The sequence below is a fragment of the Tubulanus polymorphus genome, chromosome 5, assembly GCF_964204645.1.
Source record: "Tubulanus polymorphus chromosome 5, tnTubPoly1.2, whole genome shotgun sequence".
NCBI classification, from domain to species: domain Eukaryota; kingdom Metazoa; phylum Nemertea; class Palaeonemertea; order Tubulaniformes; family Tubulanidae; genus Tubulanus; species Tubulanus polymorphus.
The window spans coordinates 24,332,849-24,356,936 of NC_134029.1; the positions used below are offsets into that span (position 1 = coordinate 24,332,849).

At 39.7% G+C, this 24,088-nt stretch overlaps 1 protein-coding gene across 1 annotated transcript in view; it reads right to left on the reverse strand.

Annotated features, from left to right (window-relative positions):
• LOC141905198 (neuronal acetylcholine receptor subunit alpha-10-like) overlaps positions 1-23,118 on the reverse strand; it is a 45,091-nt gene extending 21,973 nt beyond the window's left edge. The window contains exon 1 of the mRNA XM_074793999.1: positions 22,738-23,118. Coding sequence (XP_074650100.1) covers positions 22,738-22,807 — 70 coding nt within the window. The 5' untranslated portion in view covers positions 22,808-23,118. The remainder of the gene's footprint in view (positions 1-22,737) is intronic.
• Positions 23,119-24,088: the final 970 nt, after the last annotated feature.

The following is a 24,088-nucleotide window of genomic DNA, read 5'->3' on the forward strand; positions in this document are numbered from 1 at the left end:
TAAGACCACTCGTGTACGACTAGAAATGAGGCCACGCATGTACGACTAGAAATGAGACCACGCATGTACTACTAGAAATCAGGCCACGCATGTACTACTAGAAATCAGGCCACGCATGTACTACTAGAAATGAGACCACGCATGTACTACTAGAAATGAGGCCACGCATGTACTTCTAGAAATGAGGCCGCCTGACATCCTTTCAAACCAAGTTGAAATAGATATTCGCTATACTGCTACATTCACCACACAATAAACCCCAGTATCATAGTACGTTCGCTAGCGGCCTGTCAGTTATACATCTATTTTCATCAACGGTCGCTATTGTGCCTGTGACAATTACTGGCACTTCAGCATCGGTAACAATTCGAGCTAAAACGCTACCGGCAGATTCGGTTGCTATCAGCGGCCATCTTTCCATATGCTACGGTATACCGGAAGTGACGTATGTCAGATAGCGCGCTATGCCAGGCTATGATGGACGGTAATGTTGCGTATTAACTGAGATAACTTCGACTATTTCAGCGTCGAAATGTCGCGTTTTATGATCGCATTCAGCGTTGCGGTCAAAACGTTATTGGCCGTAACGTTTTAAGAAAATGGAGATAAAATATTCGACGACAAAACTCGATTAGTGAAAAACGCATAACGCATAACATGAAACAACTGAAGCAAATAAGATCCTCAACTCGAGGTTAAAAGCCACAAAAAAAAAACGAGAAAATATACAGATTTCAAAACGATGCCTATGTTTCAACTCGTTCGACTATCTTGGGCCAGTTCCATAGTCGAAACTTAAAAGGTTGGAAAAGTGGTCTTAAATCTTCAGACAAATCTTATGCTGTTAGTTTGCCAATAGAACTTAAATGGTCTGAGACTGGCCTATAAGCCTTGGTTATGGAATCGGGCCCAGAATACTTATATGTAACAGTAGATATCGAATATCTCGAGAAAGGATATATTCATAGCTATTTACAATGGTTATGTGGCTGTGTTCACGAACACAGTAACAGAAGATCAATGCCCACAGTTACATATTCAAAAGATTAGAAATAAGGTCGATCTTTTTATCAAGATTTATACTGAAAAGTTATAAACATCATTAGTTCACATCTCTCTAGAGATGGCCTGAAACTTAATTCTTTAATTCTTGATAAATAGAATCATTCACCACATCAGAACGAGACCGGGCTATTCTACTAGAAAACCACGATCAGCATCATTTACCCGTTACACCTTCCAGTAATGGATTGAACACTGTTACAAGACCTTACAGCAGTTTAAAAAACTTCTACAATATTTACATATCTCGATAAAAAAAACCACCGATGGGAATAAGGCTCATCTGGTGCTAACTCCGTCAATGTTCAGGTGCGACGAGCAAGGTTTTGTGGAGCGAACTACCCGTATATTGTTGTGATCTAGCGCCGTGTTATTGGTCCTTCTAGACTCGCAAATTTCCTTTACGTTGACGTAATGTGTCGACGGGGACCGATTGCAGACGACAGCCTGAAGCTAGTAATTGGTCACGTGGAATTCAAACCACCAAACCGTGTGATACAGCTGTGCGGGAATAAGTATTTTCCAGTAGTAAAAATGATACGATCAATAAAAATATCTCCGCTATAAAAAACACTTCCGTCGCGCTGAGTCTCGTTTGAAAAACTGATCGAACAATGAAATGTGAACGATGCACCTGATTCACGTCAATGCGGCTAAATTGGATCACCTGATGTTCCGGCCGATTTTGACGAGAAGATACGAGATTCAAGAGAAGCCGCTAAAGCAAACGGTTTCTCAGAAATCTGAAGTCGTATCCCTTCGATGACGCTCTATAAACTTGTTTAACTCAGTATGAACCGATATCTGCTATTCCCAGCCCTCCTGTTAGGGCGGCGGGCCAAAGTGTAGAATCTAAAGTGCTGCGTCTTAGTCGGTCTACTTACGCAATCTAATATAAGCCTACGCACACGATTGTAATGATGATATAGGCCCTGGAGAAATTTGACAGTCGATAGATTTTCTATTTCCGGAGTTAATACGCGACCAATACGTGGAACGTTTCGCGATCGTGACGAGTTTTTTTTCGTATTTTTATCGGCGGTATCTTAATGCGCACACGCGCACGCGCATACGGTATAACTCCCCCGGTTAGATGCGGGACATACCTCGTATTACACAACGAAAACAAACGGGGATTCGCCGCGAGTCGATCGTGCTCGAAAAACCACCGATTCTAAAAACATCGACAGTTAGAGATAAGAGAAAATAATCCTGACAATCTGTAACGAAAACATTATTGAACCAGTCGAGTGAAGAGGGTGCACTAAACTAGTGTTTCTTATAGAGCTGTCCGCTCTCAGACAGACTTTTACAGTTCTGGGTCGAATAACAGTCAAGACGTAACCAGTCCGTGTTATATGACCAATCAGACAACTACGACTTAAGCCCAACTTATCGGGCCCTGGGTAAATATAGACTCTGTGAATAATTGAATTTTGAACATGATTTCTACTTACTCTTAACTCTTGGAATGGGTGAGATGTGAGATGTGTCATTTTTTTTAAAGTCTACTTCGAATTTTCATTTTTCTCCGTCAGCTTTCAATTGACAATTTATTAAACTTCAAAAAAACAAAATCAATAAAAATGAATCAAAAACAATAAAAATGACCTCAATCTTCGTTACATAGAAAATGGACGAAGGTGCCTATAACACTTTGTGACCGTTGACCCTCCCGACGCGATACACAAATTTAAAAACATTATTCGGTTGAATTGTTTGCCTCAATTAAATGTTCAAACATCAAACACATTTTGATAAACATCACGAAGTCACCGAGTAAAAAATGATAGAGTTTATCATGTAGGGCACGTCGTTTCGCCGATAAGTTTCCTTATTAACATTTTCAGTTCGACGTTTCGTCTTGAAGCGGAAGAATCGCGTTTTGTTTGATTTTAACAGACGATGTTTTTCTAAAACTTTGGACGTGTGACGTAGAGAATTATAAACCACAGGCCAGAGAAAACTAGCAAATACATCGCGATCCAGTTCAACATTGATTCCTGCTGGATCCAGTTCAACATTGATTCCTGCTGGATCCAGTTCAACATTGATTCCTGCTGACAATCCAGTTCAACATTGACAAAATGTGTTTTCGTGCTAGGAAATTTAAAATTAACTCAATCTAATCTCAATCTAAGTCAAACTTATAACGGACTTCTGTGGTTCTGAATCAAATATTTCATGTTCAAATATGATACTGTTGAATCAAACTGTTAAACAGTTCCCGAGAGAATTACAATGAACTGTGAATTATTTCAATCATGTCTCAATTCTAAAAATCTCGCGTTTATGACATTTTGATTTTCTATCTCAGTCTCAAGTGAATGTTTGTTTGTTGAAGATGTCCCAAGGTTCTGATAACAGGCAAGGCACATATCAGATGGCTGCTGCTGCTGCTGCAGCTGCAGCTGCCTCTATTGCGACTCACGACGCGACATAATTTCCATCTTGAGAAAATTGATCACCGTAAGGGCTGAATTTGTATCTGTGATGTTTTGATTGTACATTGATGGTGAAGTTGAACATCAGTGTACGCTGCCGTCATGAAGAGAATATAAAGACGACCGACCGAGGGCTCATCATTCCGGCGTAATGAATTCGCTATTGTGCTCGCTGTATTCTGAATACCACTGCGGTGATATTTCCCAATATTGCATATTGATGGGCTCACGTAAGTCCGACGAATTTTTCTGCCGGATTTTCGTATAGAATCATATTCTTCTCGTCAACGAGCACAAACGGAATTTTTCTACCGAACGCGCGCGGGCGCGAATCAATGCACCAAATCAGGCTGTTTTTGTTATGATCAACAATTTATCATAAGTCGGAAATCAGACGGTGCAGCCGCGTCCCTGGACTCGTCTGAATACATCTTGCGGCGGTTCTCAATAGAACATGGGCGTGTTTAGCGCACCACCCGAACTGAGAAGCATTCCGCCTGTCATATCATGACATATTAGAACTGTTCTGGAGGAAATCAAGCACTTGACGGCTGTATAAATAGTTATTGAATCTGTCCTGACAAACTGCACCGCGATTCTCAATATATTCCCACCATTATCAAATATGATATTAATGAATTCGCGACGCATTTTTTAGTCTGAAATTTTTATAAAAATCCGTTATATTGTATCCATCAGAATTACCCCAGATGTTTCGTGCGATCATCATCGAATCATTACCGAGTAACTTATTCTATGAATATATGGGATTTTATATTCAACTTTTTACACGTAACATCTTTACATATTGATGCTACGTTTCGACACGATGAAAATGATTTAGAAAATTCACCCAATCATCCGATGGCCCCAGGGGCCAGTTGCACAGTTGTGACTTAAGTCTAAACGTGGTCTTAAATCTTAAGACTGGTCTTAAGTTGTTAGATTGGCTATATAACTAAGTTGGTCTTAGATTGGTCTTACGTATGTCTAAGTCATGACTATGCAACCGACCCCAGATGACAAACCGACGTTTTGTGACCGAATCGAAAGATTCTTCTAGTCGTAAATCGTGATTATTGTAATTATACAGAGTCTAGTACTACAGTGACCCTTTAGTCGGAGCTGGTGATGATAGGGAAGGCGATGATAGTCTCCTGCGCCGTTATAACCATGTTCGCTTTGCCTCCTTGTTGTAAAGTGGTACTTCCATAATATACCCGTATAACTTTAAAGTAATAAGGAGGCTGGCAATCAGTCTGTTGATGGGAAAATTATACAGATTCGACCTCGGCGTCGAGGGATGGTATGTAGTAGTCGACGCGTTCACCACCACTGCAGAGGGAGAGGGAGAGGGAGAGGGAGAGGGAGAGGGAGAGGGAGAGGGAGAGGGAGAGGGAGAGGGAGAGGGAGAGGGAGAGGGAGAGGGAGAGGGAGAGGGAGAGGAGAGGGAGTAGAACGAAACTTGTGGGAGGAAAAAACAAGACTTTACTCTTAGCTGTCTCCTACAGTTCTCTTAGTGGGATAATTGTCGGATTTAATGAATAAGCGAAGATTCACTCAACTACTTTGTTTTTGCCTTCTCCATTTTACTGATATCAAAATGAAATATATTTTCTCCAATTCTCAATGTAATTGCGAATCAGAATGTATAAAGTGCGATGCTATAAAAATCCATCGCTGATTGGCTGCGATTTTAATTAATACGTGATAAGTTTTCTAAAGTTAGGCCACAAATAATTGAAATCATCGTGATCTCCAAGAAAAGGTGGTATTTACAGTTCTTAGTCTGTCAAACTGGGCCAATATGGCGGACCCATATATACCGGGTATAACATGTATATGCTACCAGTTCGTTTTATAGAACTCGAGTAGATTTGGGGAAAGTGACAGAAAACCGATCGATCATAGTAGAAATGATGCCGAAACTGTTCTAAAACGACAAACTCGAAACCAACGTTTCATCATTCCGGTTCTTTTTTCCTATTGATCCACGTTTTGTTTCCAGTCGGGTGTAACTAGAATGTACTATTTATAGTTTTACTGGTGATAAACTAAGGAATAACTTATGATGTATAATTCTGATACGTAAATACATTACCTATAACGCTTAGATTTGAGACCGATCTTAGTAAGACCTCGTTATAAGATCAGTTAAAACCAGCCTCAAAATGTAAGCCCATTTTGGCCCAGAATGATTATCTATTTTATGATATAACATTGATATTTGTATTCAAATATCATAGAAACTGAAAATAATACCTAGAATAGAATCTACGTCCCTGCTGACTTCCAGTTCTGACGTCACAGTCTACGCTGTTCTCTAATTATCCACGACTCGCCATACGAGATAATCGTTAATGAAGTGAAAACCTCTTCTCGACCGAAAGTTCCTTTTAAAAAAGGATATTAACCTTAACTAAGTCTGGGCGACTGGTTGTGCTCATTATGGAAGTTAATTGCTTGAATGATCATCGCGGTGGAGTAAGCAGCTATGCAGAGACCCACTCTCACGATATAGACCATCAAATATCTCCTATCATCGAGGCTGTGCGCGTTAGGTCACTCCTTATTAGGTAATACGAAACTATTTTGTCTGGGACACTGTAAACTAAATAAACGGACCACGCCGCCTCATGAGAAAAATAAACTAGACGACCATCGTCTAGATTCCTGCGGTTAATTTGATTCCTATCTGAGTTCGTGAGATGAGAAATATTCATTTCCTAATTTGAGAAAACCACTGCAATGATTGAGGAAATGGAGAGACAATGATTAGGATGCATCAAATGTGTAAACACGGTTGTAGTCAATATATCTGAAAACATGGATATAGATTAATTTGCCGATTGAATTGATCGCTGCGAATTCGTTACTGCCGATTTATAACTATATTTTGATCATTAATCGTGCGCGATCGCGTATAAGTTTTGATTATCAGGTCGAAGGGAGCTGCTAAGGGGGATAGATGATGGACGATATCCGCTCAAGGACAGGTCTAGCTCCGTACTGTGTTTGTACTGCCCCGGTGGCAGTCAGCTAACGGAAGGTGATGATGATGATCATCATCGTTATCATCGTTAGTAGTGCTGTGTTCAACAAGACTTACCCCAAAAGACGTATAAATACAGACAAGAGGTTTGGACGTGTTTTGCGGGCGTGTAAATAGAATCAATATAAATAGACAGTTTGCGTGATTCTACGTCTAATCACTGATCACTTGTTCTTCGGAAATTATCACAAAGTAACAAATCACGAGCAGTGGATTTATAAAATCCGCCTGGCATCAAACGACGTCAGAGTCAGTTACAAGAAGCCATGAGTGTTAACCGGATTCGATCACCAGACCAGAATATAGATGGATAGAACATCATAAAGCTTACAGTTAACGGTCATCTTCTAACTATATATACATCCAACGACGAGAGAGAGAGAGAGAGAGAGAGAGAGAGTCTGAAACGTCATGCTGTCTTTGTTATTGCCAAAACAAAACTATCTTTAGGCAGGTTTCGATTGGTCTCTCTCTGTCGATTCCGGAATCTCTTCTGGCGTGTTCGTTTCGACCAGAATACGCTCTGTACCTATTCCGGAATAGCGTAATCTGTAAACCTGATCGAAGCGGCCGGTAGAGAGTTTGTAATCTGTAAACCTGATCGAAGCGGCCGGTAGAGAGTTTGTAATCTGTAAACCTTATAGAAGCGGCCGGTAGAAAGTTTGTAATCTGTAAACCTGATAGAAGCGGCCGGTAGAGAGTTTGTAATCTGTAAACCTGATAGAAGCGGCCGGTAGAGAGTTTGTAATCGCTAAACCTGATAGAAGCGGCCGGTAGAGAGTTTGTAATCTGTAAACCTGATAGAAGCGGCCGGTAGAGAGTTTGTAATCTGTAAACCTGATAGAAGCGGCCGGTAGAGAGTTTGTAATCTGTAAACCTGATAGAAGCGGCCGGTAGAGAGTTTGTAATCTGTAAACCTGATAGAAGCGGCCGGTAGAGAGTTTGTAATCGCTAAACCTGATAGAAGCGACCGGTAGAGAGTTTGTAATCTGTAAACCTGATAGAAGCGGCCGGTAGAGAGTTTGTAATCTGTAAACCCGATAGAAGCGGCCGGTAGAGAGTTTGTAATCTGTAAACCTGATAGAAGCGGCCGGTAGCGAGTTTGTAATCTGTAAACCTGATAGAAGCGGCCGGTAGAGAGTTTTCGTAAATGGGACATGGACTACAGCCGGAAGTAGCATAGATTCCCCACAAAGTTCGTCGTATTTTTTATGTGATTCCGTTGCGGGGTAACCATAAATTGGTTGTGAGTCATGCATACTAATTATCAATAATTAATTCGGATTAATTGGAACTAATGATTAAACCGCGCATGCGTGTTGAACCATGCATTATTCAGATGTCGATACAAACATACACGATACACGATATAGACGATATACAAGTTTAATGCTTATTCCCATTACGACGATTCATTACCGTTGATATGATTAATACGGACCTGGTTACAATATCATTAACATGTCCAAACCGAGCTCAGTTTTGTCGGGAGAAAAACATTAACATTTTATGATGCGTATCAAGGTGAAAGGATTGTTCTGTAGATGATAATGATATTAACACAGTGTTACTGATTCATCCTGTTGTTTCTATTTTGTTACCACATAACTAAGAGACCAAGAACACTTTGAAAGGATTCGAATGACGCCGAGTTGAGTTCATTCTGGTGTTGTGACCACGAGGGAGTGCGCACTGGTCACCAGGCGAGCCACATCTGACTGGTCACCGGGCGGGCCTCAACTGACTGGTCGCCGGGCGGGCAACACCTGACTGGTCACCGGGCGGGCCTCAACTGACTGGTCACCGGGCGGGCGAAATCTGACTGGTCACCGGGTTAGCCACACCTGACTTGTCATCGGGCGGGCAACACCTGACTGGTCACCGGGCGGGCCTCAACTGACTGGTCACCGGGCGGGCCTCAACTGACTGGTCACCGGGCGGGCCACACTGAACTGACAAACTAACATACCTCTTCAATCGCTAGAGCTCGTTGGTCTAGTGGTTAGCTTGTTGGCCTGACATGCCAGAGGTTCTAGGATCGAATCTAGGGTTAGGGTTACCCAGTGTAACTGGAATTAGGTTTGGGGCTATCGATCGCTAGAGCCGTGGACAGACATATTTTTTTCCTAGAATTCTGAATGAACCCAAAAGAATGTCTGAAATGAAGACCGTTCTAATGCTCATGTTATAAGGCTCGATAGTGTTTCACGTGTATGGCCCTCGAGACTATACCGCCACATTAATCATCACTGTCAAAAATGCCTTGATTAAATTCTTTTTTACTTCAAAATTCATCCTCCTTCTTTCCTTCTTAAACCGCAGTAATTTTCTCGTTAAGAAAAATGTCGCGTAATTAGATTCACCAGACGCGAATTTTGTATTGAAAAATCGAGCGCCGTCAACCTTGAAATGAAAAGATGTCACAATCGTTGAGATTGAGATGAAAATTTACAATAATTATGATGTGCAATTAGATTCGATAATTAAAGTCAGATTGTCGGGAGTGAAATTTGGCGTTGACTTCAACGATGTTTTAATCGCAGTCGCCGCGCGTTCGATTCTAAATCGTCAATAACAATTAAACGGGACCGGTGCTCGCTGATTAAACCATCTCTTATCCGAATTAAAACCGTATTTTAACGGGCGAATTTTTCATCGTTTCGACTCTGATAGACTTTTACAGATGATTTATTAACCGTAACGCGAGTAGAAGCAGCTTTTTCTCCGGCGGGAGTTGTTCTCTTCGCTGCCCCTAATGGCCAAATGTAGAGTGTCGCAGTCTGACGCAAACATTTTCAAGTGTCACAAAATGCATTAAGCAGCAGCGGCGGCAGAGGCAGCGGTTCGTGTTACAGTGAATAGATGCAAATACCTATCTTGAGGGGTTTTCCATCTGAATGCTCTACGCCATTGAATTGATACACTAGAAAGTTCTACACACGGTTCTACACCCGGTTGCTTTTAAGATTATTTTTTTTTAAAGTTTTTATATCTAGTTAGTCTATCACAGTGAATATCGTCTCAATAGTCAGGTCGGTTATATCCTCGGTATCGGTTGGAAGATGTTTGAAATCGGGCTACAGGTTCTCGGAGATCATTTAGAATGGTACAATCTAACTCAAACTGTGGATGGACCCTTATTCAACACAGAAATGTGGAATTAATTCCTCAAACTGTGGCATTTGTTGCTCATTTAGCTCTGAAATGTGAAACTAGGTGCAAAACTACTCAGCCCTGCTTTACGGAACGTTAGAATACAATATTGACGGTCGAATGACGTAATCGATCCTCCATTCTACCTCTATTGACTTGTATCTATCCTCTACTCGACCTCCAATGACTTGCAGACGATATTAATATTGATAAGACTCGGTGTGTGTAGGCCCTATATATACATAATATATATAGTTGATCAATATCGTTTACTTACAGAAACATGATGTAAACATTGACCGCGAGGTCGTGTACCGTATATACAAACCGTATCTTACTCAGCGCCGACAAACTTTATTCATCTGTTCATTAACCCCAGTTTCAAGATTATTATCAATAGCGAATTCGGTGACGATATTAATGAGAATATTAATCTTGATGAAACACTTCGAGTCCGTGGGTTATCGACACAATCATACAAATAAATTCCCACAATTCAAACAGAAAAACGAGTACAAAATGTTCCCTCCACCTGTAGCTTTTTTTATGTTTTGACATATAACAATAAAATGCTATGATATATCAATCAATATCATCAATCACTATATCCTAAGATCTCATGAAGAGTTCATATTCACAATCCAGAGCAAAAAGAGTGATCTAAAGGAAATATTTCGGATTGAATTTTCATTTCCTGTACTGTGGGATTTTACCGTATTCAAACATCAATCTTCAATACACGACGAAGGATTCTAGATATCAAATTACCGTTAAGTCGATATATCATTTAAAGAGAACTCCCTTCATTACACACAAATTACGATTCATTAAATCATAGGATCACCGATTTTGGTCTTAAACTATACTAGTCGCGAAGACGACGGTTTTACTGATCCTAGTGATGATTCTTTACGCCAAAGTCGTGAATGAAACTTCACTAGAAAAAGAATTGTAAGCTTTGTGTAAGATGCGTGAGAGTTTCACACATTTGTCATTGGTGTTTTATGTATTCGCTTCTCCTGCGCTTTGAGGCAAAGTCTCCGTCCACAAAAGCGGAAAATTGCATTCATCAAAAACCTGTGGAATCTTCCAGCAAACTAATCAATTCAATACCGTTCTTCAACTGCGTCAAATGAGATTGCGGAAAAAATCTTAACGTTTTTTTTTTGATGTCGCGATTGATACGTGAAGGTATTACTGGCTCCGGGATCTGATGGTAACAGTTCTGTGTAAGTGTCTCGTTTACTTAGAATTATGTAGGGACCAATATTATGGAGATCTCTATTATTTTTTGTAAGTTCTTCAATGAAGTATAAATGTAAAGCCGACTGCGGAATGGATCCGGCTAATTTTGTATCAAAATAACCCCCACTCGTTATTCAAAGTTTACAAATATCTATTGGAATAAACAGGTTCACTTGTGATCAATAAAATCATAAAGTCGATTACATTTTTATGATATCTTTTAATTCGTTTCGTTTTTCGTCCGATCCGAAACAAATATGAACAAAATCGAAAAATTAAGTAGCAAAAATTAATAGGGAGAAAAGACTGATCAATGCAATGGACCCGTGGTACCCAAAAACAAACCGCCTGGAAACTGTTAAAAGGCTATTCTACCTTTAACTTTAACTTTATTGGCAAAATCAAGGTCACAAAGTAATGACAATATGAGCATCATTATAATAATAACAAGCGAAATAGGTAGCAGTCGGTAGTAAGCAATAGAAAGTGTCTCGGAATTGTCTGAAAGATGACACAGGTCCCCAGAATACGATTGTTTGTCTGTAAAAGCCTCTTGATGTTATTGTTAGTGAACACTGCTTCTATTTCAACTATTTGTGAATTATTTGTGAATTAAGTGAAGGAACGTTTTTCATTATTTATCTCGTACGATAGTCTTGTATTATTGAATGTCTGTTCACTGGTAAGCGATGAGCAGTATTAAACGAAAATAAACGAGTTCGTTGATTAACATCGCGGCAGTCATGAAAAGCGTTTAGAAGCCCGTCCAACATGGCCCGCGAGTACAAATGGTATTACCGAGTAATTTCCTAATAATGGAGCTGTGAAGACGTGACGAATAGTTAATTGGTCGGTTTGTATTCATTCCATACTGGTGACCGACCGAGCGGCCGGGTGATAATTCCTTATTTTTATCATCAATCGCTACCATCAGAACAGACTCGCCACCACCAGTGGTCAGCTAGCGGACTGACTGTCCGTACAAGACGTCCATATATCTACTTTTATTATGCGGTGAATCTAGCGAAGAATAAATCTCGTAAAATGTTACCCTCCCTGCTGGCTTCATAGATAAAGACTTTGTTTTGATTCGGTTGATAGCTTAAACCAGCTTGACATTAACCGATATTTTGTGTATGTCAATTTATCACGTTTTAGTCAGTCGCGTTATTGCTGAATATAAATATGGTCGAATTGCGGGCAGGTTTTATAGACCGAACATGAGCTCTGGACCCCAGGATTCGTCACTGCGGTCAGTTCCCATTGATCGTGATGGAAATTCTGATGACGCATTGGAAGAAGTTCCGTGGAAGTACTCCTAGATCGACTGATTGTTCCGTGGGAGTACTCCTAGATCCTCGACTGATTGTTCCGTGGGAGTACTCCTAGATCGACTGATTGCTCCGTGGGAGCACTCCTAGATCGACTGATTGTTCCGTGGGAGCACTCCTAGATCGACTGATTGCTCCGTGGGAGTACTCCTAGATCGACTGATTGTTCCGTGGGAGTACTCCTAGATCGACTGATTGCTCCGTGGGAGTACTCCTAGATCGACTGATTGTTCCGTGGGAGCACTCCTAGATCGACTGATTGCTCCGTGGGAGTACTCCTAGATCGACTGATTGCTCCGTGGGAGTACTCCTAGATCGACTGATTGTTCCGTGGGAGTACTCCTAGATCGACTGATTGCTCCGTGGGAGTACTCCTAGATCGACTGATTGTTCCGTGGGAGTACTCCTAGATCGACTGATTGTTCCGTGGGAGTACTCCTAGATCGACTGATTGTTCCGTGGGAGTACTCCTAGATCGACTGATTGCTCCGTGGGAGTACTCCTAGATCGACTGATTGTTCCGTGGGAGTACTCCTAGATCGACTGATTGCTCCGTGGGAGTACTCCTAGATCGACTGATTGTTCCGTGGGAGTACTCCTAGATCGACTGATTGTTCCGTGGGAGTACTCCTAGATCGACTGATTGTTTTCACCTGACGGTTAGAGCAGGTGCTCTGTGACGTCACATAAATGGGATATCCTGATTCTCACAGTGGTACGAATGAGCCAGTCATTAGCTGACTTATTAATTGGTTAATGACCGAACTCGTTAATTAATTAATGACTAACGCGAGAATGAGGATATCCCATCTATGACTGACTCATTCGGGAAATATCCCATCAACGTGACGTCACCTGCACCAGCCGTCATGTGAAAACGATTTGTTCCAATTACTTGAGAATCATTTTCACAAAACTCTTCAAAAATCAATTTGAAGTCTGCAGTCGATTTAGGAATTGAGACGTTTTCGAGTCAGTTTCCCTAGTGAACCATGTTTGTTTAGCTCGGTTTTTGGTTCCATAGAATAAACCATTTTTAACTGTCTCTGAGTCGGTAAAACAAACCAACATGGCTTCGTCGTCGAAATCGCAACCTACCCAATACCGGATACCGTACATACACAAAAGCTGCTATACATATTTATTTACATCACCAGCAGAAAATCGGGCAATAAAACAACTTATCTTTTGATGTAGTAGTGACTTAGCGAGCAAACCGCAGTAGGTGCCAGTAATACTATCTAGTATCTAAACGTGTCACCCGCACGATTCAGTGACCGGTGATTTTGTGATGGTGAAAATAATTCCGTGACTTGCACCTATAATCACTCAGCTTAATGATTTAAAATGAATGGTTAATGAAAAAAATCCCAAATCCAAAACGTGATATAATAGTTGCTGAGGTTCATGTGATTTTACTGAGCTATAACAACATTTTGTCCTTTATTGTACAGCCGCAGCCGCACCCGCAGCAGCCGCAGCAGTAGCATTAGCCGCAGCCGCAGCAGCAGCCGCACCCGCAGCCGCAGCAGCAGCCGCAGCAGCCGCAGCCGCACCCGCAGCAGCCGCAGCAGTCAATGCGTTTTTAGCTTCATGAGATGAAAAATTCATTCATCGCCGCAAAATAACTGCAAATAAATCAAAACAATGAACTCACTCCGGGGCAATATGAGCTATAGCTGTCGCAACAACGCTTATATCACCCCCCTCTCTCTCTTTCTTCTTCTCCTCTCCCTCTCTCCCAACAAATTTATTCAGTAACTGAACTATGACGTCACGGTAATCGACGCCTGACGGCTGATAACGATTCAAGAAAATGTACCCGCGCGTTGGACACCTCAAGTGTCTGTGTTGTCGTAGGCAATATTGACAATTTTTCAGTAACGTCGGCGATGCATTTTTTTCTGTCTGTGGCGCTTTTGAGTTTGATGTTTCCCCGGCTGTGATTAATCGTGTCCTGCTCGATCTCATCCAATCCACGAATGAAGAATCGACAATTTTCATACGCGCTTAATTGGACCAAATGCATTATCTATAGTCGCGTTCGTGTAACCCCCTAGCTAAACCCACCCCGCTATCTCCCCTCTCCGATATCGCCTGGGTCAATTACTTTAAGTGCTCTAATATCAATTGAACGGATTTGAGGATGTTCTTAATGTTGAGAAAGCGTAATAAACTTCAATTGAAGACGACATTAGAATAACAATAGACCGTGTCTATTTCCGCTAAAACCGTAGTTAATGCATGCCACGCAGTGAACCAGTCACAAAGTAGGATTTGTTACACTTAGGAGTCCACGATGTTTTTCTATCAATAGTTAACTAAGCCACTGGGGGAAGGATCCACAGTTTGAATTCCGCCGGGCGGTTTAAGGATGTTTTGACTGATTTATTCTAAGTGACTCTGAAGTCCAATAACTAGTTGTAAACCGTCATGTTTTTGTGACGTAGTCCCGAGTCGTTGAATAAACAATTTCTTATATATTTTCTAAAATAAATATTTGCCCGATTTGAAACACGTCGACGACCCTTTAGAATATATAAATGAATTTCTTCTTTTTATGTCAAAGAGATGGTTTTCTTGCGAAATTTAATTCCGATCGCAGGCACACGACCGTGTAGCCTCTATTGGTTGAGTCGAGTTCACTAGTCAGAAAAGCTACTTCTGAAAATGACTTCTTTTTGCCATGAGACATAACTAATTCTATAAATTCCAACTTAAGAATTGGTTACTTTGAAGGGAGCAATGTAACTTCCCTTTTTCTTTTAACTTTCAGAATACCAGGTGGATATTCCCTAATTTTTGAGCATCATTTTCAAAACCAGTTGTTGATCATATTCCTAGTGAAACTGTTGTTATCACCTGTTCTCAGTACGTTCTCGGAATCGCGTCACGGCATTGAAACCCTGACGGGGGATGAACGACGATTATAATTTACACCTTGTGTTTTGTGTGTGCGTCGTGTGGGTATGCATGTGTTTGTTTTGTGTGTGCGTGTGGGTATGCATGTGTTTGTTTTGTGTGTGCGTGTGGTTATGCATGTGTTTGTTTTGTGTGTGCGTCGTGTGGGTATGCATGTGTTTGTTTTGTGTGTGCGTCGTGTGGGTATGCATGTGTTTGTTTTGTGTGTGCGTGTGGTTACGCATGTGTTTGTTTCAGTTTCATCCACAACACTCACGGTTTTAGAGTTGTGACGAGCGACTGATGGTGAATTGTGGGACTGCTCCGCCTGATGGTGAATTGTGGGACTGCTCCGAGGATCATATCGGATTAAACCAGTAACAGTTTATTGCAGTCAATTGACGGTTATCTCATTGATAGAGAGAAATGTGAAACGCTACTTTATTTTAAATCCTATTTTATTTCCCAGATACGGCGAGAGTGAGAGGGAGAGAGAGGCAGGCAGAGCGTTCAGGCGAAATCCAATAAATGACTAAATCGCCCGCTACACAATTTTACGCGTTCGGTTCAAATGACAGTTCGAAGTAATTATATCAAATCCTCAGCAGATCGATAATTTCAAATAGAAATCACAGCCAATGAAAAGCTTTTTCGATATATTTTCATTTTCATACATTCGATATATCGATTGGTAGTTTGATATTTGGCTTTTTATAATCGATTCGGATATTTTCAAAATGATTGGATATTACTGAGATTATCTCGTGGTTTATAGATGCGTTTAAGATTTTATCTGTAGCATTGCTCTACGTTGAAATTATGTCTTAATGTCTAAAAAACTTTTCTCTATTTCGGATTATCGGATATCGAATTTAATGTTCGGGGTTATAATTTGATTTGATGATTTAAATGTACTAACAGGAATTGCCAGCACTCGAGTCCAGTGTGGAGGATGTTACAATAAGGATATTACAATCTATTAGCAAATTCCCATTAATTCCAACAATCATTTTCACACCCATAACTTTATAGTACGTGTTTAGATTCATCGGGTACATTATGATTCATCGATTATAGATTGTATTACCCAACACCCCTCCCGCCCCAACCCTCCCGCCCCACCCCTCGCTCAGTTCCAAAATTGTGATTTAAGATTCAACTGAGAGTTCGTTTTGTGAGTTCAATTCTGGGACCAGTTTTACGAAACAAAGTAAAACTGAAATATGTAGAGAATTAAACACTAATGTTAACGAAAGATGAAATGTGGAACTGTCCGCACAAATAGTACCGGATATATTGCCTCACTATGTGGGAAGTGTAAGATTACATTTGTAAGAAAATCATTAAGAAATTTGTAGTGGAATCGTATTCGCAGGACAGTAGATTGTGAATCCCGATTCATCGGGTGCATCTGATTCATACATTTTGAATTCTCGCTTAGTTCCAAAATTGTGATCTAAAATCTAAAATTCGACTCCGAGTTGTGTTTTTTGAGTTAAGTTCTGACTCACTGAAAACTAACTATAACACAAGAGTTAGCTCTTAACTCGCGGTCACTGTGGATCGAGGACTGTGAGTTTATCTAGATTTATTGGGTTCCTGATCCATCCTGACCCATCGCGTTCACTCTCTCACTTTAAGTAACACAGTCATGTAAGAACCGCTTCAATTTTCAAACACGGCGCAATTAGAAAGCACCTGCTTTGCGGTTGCGGTATCGTGCGCCTTGTAAACACCGCCAGCGCTGCTCAAAGATATTCTTTCGATCGTGCATTAAAATGTTTTCGGTCGAAGTAAAAGCCTCGACTGACGTTTGATGTCTTAAAACCTCGTTATAAGCAGAACGAATGCGAGCGCGAGAAAGAGAGAGAGAGGGAGAGAAAGAATAGTTACTAAGATTCCTGAATACACACCGTGGAGACTTGAGAAGGATAAAAAAGAGACACAATAGAAATACGTCTAATAGTTGGTTTGAAATAGATAAATTGAAGAATAAGCCCATGATATCAAAGATAAACTAAGAGAGTAGTGACGTTTCAACTTAATTCTATGTGCCTTTTTCAAGAGAAAAGTGACGTTTAGACTTAATATTATGAGACATTTACAAAAACTAAGAGAGTAGTGACGTTTAGACTCGATTCTATGAAACATTTTCAAAAACTAAGAGAGTAGTGACGTTTAGACTCGATTCTATGAAACATATTCAAAAACTAAGGGAGTAGTGACGTTTAGACTCGATTCTATGAAACATTTTCAAAAACTAAGGGAGTAGTGACGTTTAGACTCGATTCTATGAAACATTTTCAAAAACTAAGGGAGTAGTGACGTTTAGACTCGATTCTATGAAACATTTTCAAAAACTAAGGGAGTAGTGACGTTTAGACTCGATTCTATGAAACATTTTCAAAAACTAAGGGAGTAGTGACGTTTAGACTCAATAATACTGAGCGATTTAAAAAAAAAGGTTTAAAATATGACAATTATTCAGAGCGTTCTAGGTTTAATCCGTAATAAATGGCTGTTCTTGGAAAGAGTGTCCAATCTGCCGCATTAAGGGCTATGTGTTTGTGCTCTTATGGTCGTTTTAAATCGTTAATAAAACAAATCCATTTCCATCCGATGTTTTATATTACACTGGACGGTCTGTAGAATACATGTATTAAATTCGCTGTAATATTAATGGCGGTTTATGTACGCAATAAAATATACTAATCATGATCGTTTAGAATGTAATGAAATAAAATAACCCCTGAAATGGACCTCAAATAATTCAATCGGAAAATTGCTCGGCACTTTTATATTTTAAATGTTTTAATTTACTCAACTACTGCTGATATCAGGGATATCAAATGCGATATCTATTACAGCATTATGTCGTGTCGTTTGAGTTTCATATTCAATATTCTCGAGATAGAGAACGAGAGAGTGAGGGGGAGAGGAAAGTGAAAGTAAGAGAGGGGAGAGAGGAGAGAGATTGGAGGGACAGTGAGAGGAGAGGGGAGAGAGGAGAGAGATGGGAGGGACAGTGAGAGTAGAGGGGTGAGATAGTGAGGGTGAGAGAGAGTGATAGTGATAGTGACATACGATGCGACGAGCGCCTGATTCTCAGCGATTGTCAGTTACAGATATATGAACCATTAAACACGTTCAATAACCCGTCACAATGTTGTTGATGCATTGATTCAAATATTGCCGTTCGATATTTGAATTGTCGATGATTACAGCAATTTTCATAGTGATTATTACGGAATTTGAATCCATTTCTAAGCGCATTACGCTGCAGGCAATGGACACTGAGAACTAACCCTCAAATATACAATATCTGGCGTTCGCGTTATTTTCGGAGCCATCCGCCGAAAGAGCAAAATAGCAAAGAATTTCGGCGAGGCTATATACGCATTCTTTTTCTTATCTCTGACGTTGATTTGAGATGAACGTGGAAAATGTATAGGGTTCGTTTGTTATCATATCGAATGGTGGTAACGTCAAGCAGTGGGGTAAACCGCATAGTTGCCATACATACTCAATCACGGCTCATCAATAACAACAATTATACATGTTTATAGGCGACTCGTTCGCTATTCAGCTGATGGGTTTTCTATAATATCAGGTGTTTTCCAGGTGGTATTTTTCATGTTCGACAAGCGGGAAGGAAAACAAAAAAACCATGCGAAATATATCAGATCAATCCCTTACATAGTATCGCCCTTACTGAACCGGTTCAAATGATATTCACAAAACAGAGTTTGTTAAAATCGACCTCTACGACGACGAAGTCGATTCCTCGGAAGTATCATTTTCATAACTGAACATCTCAATCGATACTGTTATGTTTATTTTCTAAAATTAAAATATTTCAATAAAGTATATTTAAAAAAATATCTACTAAAAATATATATTCGATATCGAAGTAACTGATAGACTATGATTTTTTTGAATCTGCTTGCGGTGTTTAGAAATAGAAGCTCTCATCTCCGGGAAAATCTTTAGATACAATTCCAGTGCTATAAATTACATTTGTTCATCTATTTTAGATTTATTGATTTGAACGAATAGAATTTCAGAACCTTAGCGAACGTCGATTCAGTTTACGGTGCAATTTTGAGTACATGTTCATTTTTCTCGTATTTCCAACCGTATATTTTATTAACGCTTTTAGAAACGGACAGAAAACTGAAAATAACTTTCTAAGCGAAATGCCCGTAACATTAATTAGTTACATTAATAAAATCGCCTGATATTCAGAAAAAAAAATTATCATAATCTTGAGGTTGTATTATAATGATTATTAATAACAGTTTGTAACTAAGAGGATTCCACTCCGGTAATGGTGTTAGAATATGAGATTTTAATGGGATTGTCAGCACAGAAAACACGTTTATTCAGAGGAATTTGAGACAATAATTTGCCTCGCTACTGGACGCCAATTAGGCCTACTAAGCAGTTATTACCCTTTTAACCACGTGTTGACAGTGAATGTTTCGGCTGAATGTATTTTGAAGTTATCGCCACCAGATGTTGAAAATAAATATGTGTCCGAATAATTTTGCGTTTGACCGGTGACGCGTGGAAGGATTTTCCGTAGTGCGAAAATCGGCACAATTGAGCGATACGCAGTTGTAATCAGGCTCTCAAGCGAGCAATAAATAAAACATCTGTCCAATTGGCGCGATGCATTGATCATCGAAACAGCAGCTGTAATATGCGTGGAATAGCTTACAAAAATATTTCACTGTTTCGCACGAGCGGTCTATTCGTGTATGTGTCCGCGTGTTATAGTCACCCTGCAGTGAAATAAATGAAAATTGAGCACATCTGGTAAATAATTACTATATTCGATTGAGTCGAATAAAACTACGTCGTATAGTTTTGAAAATGATACGATACAACGACGTGGAATTTGTTACGTAATATATTTACTCAGTAGCAGGATATAATAACAGTTAGTGCTATGTGACGGAAGTAGACAGAATCATTATGTTGTTTACATGCGGAAGAAATAAAGTTATCATTATTACAGGACTTGTCCTATATGATTATTTGATGATTAGCAATTACATGATTCCAGTGTTTAATCAAACAAATTCCACTGAGACTTTTTACCAAATGATCGTCCCAATGCAGCGGCAAAACATACATAATATGTCACTTTCCGATTTCAAAATCAAACCCCCTGTTTCGCTCCCGGCAGGTGTGGTGGGTCTGTAAGGGACACTCAATCGAAAAATCAAACAAAATTTACCAGCCAAATAAATAAATAATGGGGACAATCCCTATTTTAAGATCCAAAAAAAAAAGAAAAGAAATGCAAATCCTACACATTGGATCTTGTCCTGTCCATTTTCTAACGGTTTCCGGATCTGATGATGACGGAATTTAGTCGCCAAAATCCATAAAAGGTTTCGAAATTCAACAGTGGGATTTTCTATTTTATTTACAAGCCCTATGAAGGCAACGATAAGTCTACCGACATGTAACTGGTGCAGCTAACAAAGAGAAGATTCATCCAGTTATCGGAATGAAGAAATTTACAACGCAAGAAAAGTGAGTGGATAGAACGTAACCGGAATATAAACTTCAGTACCAGGTTTAACAGTTCTGCGTTAGAATTTGAATTTCATTTAAAATGAACTAATTTAAAATTAAAGGGTTAGCTCTAACTCATTACCGTTGAAATGGATCCTGAAGCCTATGTCTCATTCAGACTTGGTGCAAGTCGGCGAATACCTGAGTGAAATTGAAATCTGTCATCAACCACTCGATATCTAGATTCAATTTTACACCTAATCACTTCAATCACTTGCATCCACGTTACGTTCAAGTATATCGTATAACACTATAGTAATTAATGAAATTGGTAAATTTACTAAATCAGCTACGACTTCAGGATTGACTGGGTTTACGGGAATATTCGGTCAGGAGGCGGAGTTTCTCAATGAAATTACCTGCGATCGCGACTGATCTAACCGAATAACGCCTGCAAACCCGATCAACTGAAATTAGTAACGTACACATCAACAATATGGCGCCCACGTAGAGCCGCTAAAAACATTTCCATCGAAGGAAATTCAATCTGTTTACGGTGTTGATAACTGTATTTACCAGACTCTCAAACGCGATGATATTTTATTCAGAATATTTACCAAAGGCGCAATCTTAAAGTATCAGACACTCAAAATGTTATTCCGGCTCTCAAGTCGACCGGAGATGTGGGAGGGGTATGTGTCATCGAGCAATGGCATTTAACTGTATCCCAAAAGTGTTCAAATATACTTTCAGTAAGGTGGTAGTCGAGTCTGAATATTTATGCAAATCAAAACGGACACGCTTATCAGTTTAACGTACACGTGACACCCGAGTCCTGTTACGTGGTAAAATGCAGCACCATAGCCTCGGAATAACAAAATATTGAAATTCTATTGCTCAAATCTCTATTGTCGCAGTGTTCATCTTTTTAGTACATGAATTTGATTAATAGTGCTCCAGAGGTTTGCGTACAACATACCCAGTGAAGATGTCGAAACTGGTCGATTGTAAAATAAATACTGACGTTGTTATACGTTTAATGAGAAAACCATGAAATTATGATTAATCAAATGATTGTGGAATTTGGAATTATCAATAAAAAAGTATTGACTTTGATAAAACATTGTTTCAGTGAAAATAAAAAGCCTTGTTCATGCATCACGATATACCGAGTTTTGTTTGAGGTGTGTGGCAAGGTTGCATTTCAGGGTACATAAATATAAATACAGTTTAGTTTTTCATATGTTATCCCTCAAAATGATTATTTATCTTACTCTGAGATCAACGATATATACGAATAGATATGAATACATATGTTGATACGGCGGTTGTTTTGAAAAAGCTCCTTTCTCCTGTGACCTAAGATATTTGTGATATTTAATGTTATGCTACGATCCTATTTCGGGTTCGTATTACACTCGCTTTTATCCATTTTCCATGCTTGATAAAAAGCACATTTGAGAATATCTTTTATACTACCAATAAAATGCTCAACGGTGCCCTGTACGATCCCTTAGAGAACTATTAATGGGTTCGGGAAACATCGGAAGCCGAGTTGTACCGCCGATAACACAATAGCTGTTTTTAGTGAGAAAATAAGCAGTATGAATAAACTGTTTAATTAAACGAAAATGCAGTGATAACACAGCGATTCGCTGTTCGCATACAAACCAGATTTTAAACCCCCCTATTCTTCACATAGGTTTTCACTTAACAGAAACACTATCGAATTTGTTCTGTGATATCTCAAGTGAATTTAGCGGATTTCAAATGTCTGCACAGATACCCGCAACATTTCCCTGAATCCATTACAAGTTGATTATGAACAGACAGAAAAATCCAATTAAACCATCCCTTAATCCATTACATTTCATAACATACCATTATCATACAATTAAACTATCCAAATATGGCTATATACAAATAGTTTGAATATCGTTATACCATAAGTTTAAACGACTCGCGGCAGAGAAGTTCATGTAATGTGAAATTAACACGTTAACAGAAAGGTGCTAAAACTTACCGGTACACGAAAGGAAGAACAGCCACAGTACTGCAATTTTTATGACCAGTAACTTCCGATGCATTGTCATCCTTCATTATCTATACACGCAGAAACTTTGTTTGCAACACGCGACCGCAGTTTTTTTTTCAGATTCACCTCCACAAAACCTAGAGCGCCGTACAGAGGGATATGAATCTACTACGTCACTTATCCTACGCTATTCCGTAAGATTTCAGCGTCGTCGATGAAAAAGCCATATGCTTATTGCTATTGTGCGAAAAGTATCTGTCCGATCAATGTACTCATTCTACAACCACCCGAGATCCGCGTTCGTATTATCTAGTTCCAGCTTTTATTCCGAGGTGGCGCCAGGGGTTAAAAAGTTTCTCGCGCGCGCCAGAAATTCATCCGCGACGCCGAGGCGCGCATTCGATCGAATAAATACTTCCGATACGCGGAATAACTCCCGGTTTCGCTTGCACTCACGATAATCGCGTCATTAATATCGTATTTCGTGAATAGCTTATACACATATGTATTTTTTCTGGTAACTTCTGATTGGCATATTGCCAAACACACGTAGCCGGCATCGCTCAAAACATTATTTCAGCAGATAAAATAGCGCGGATTGTTTTCATAGATTTTTTTTCGTCCCGGTTTTTGTTTCTATTTCGCGTGACGATAGATAATGAATATACTGTTCCAACGCAACGATAAAACTCGGTTTCCCTCAGATTTTCTTTTCTATTTAGAAAATTATCTCTCCCGCAAAAATGCTATATCTACACGGAAGAGAAGATAATCCTATCGGCGGATAACAAAAACGACCGGTATTTTATTGGCGTCAAATACAGCTGTTGCGATCACGTGACAGATGCTATAAAGCCCTCGTAGGTCACGAACGTCTTATCGAATAGAACTTACATTTCACACGTTATTAAAAACTTGCTGATATGCATCATGCGCCGCCGATAAAACGACTCGACGTGAACTCTTCCAAATCGTAATCTCAGTCGAAACTTGTCGGTGCTTCTTCGAAAACCCTTGAATCGCTATCGAAATGCGTGTTCGATATCGAAGAATTGTCGCAGAGAGAAGCCGAGTGCTCCCACTTGTGAAAGGTTGCATTTTGATTACTTTATAAACAGTATCCACGAGTAAGCATTAACTAGGTTGCGCAATCGAATCAATAGTTCGGTCCTGATAGACACTCGATCCATATGAAAATAAATCGATAAATGATGATGATGATGAAGATGATGATGATAAAAAGTAAATATGACTTGATAACCCAGTCACTATGTATGGTCAAGGGTTTATAAACAGAGTATAGAGTGTTCTTAAGCGTTATTATTCACGTGCCAGTGTT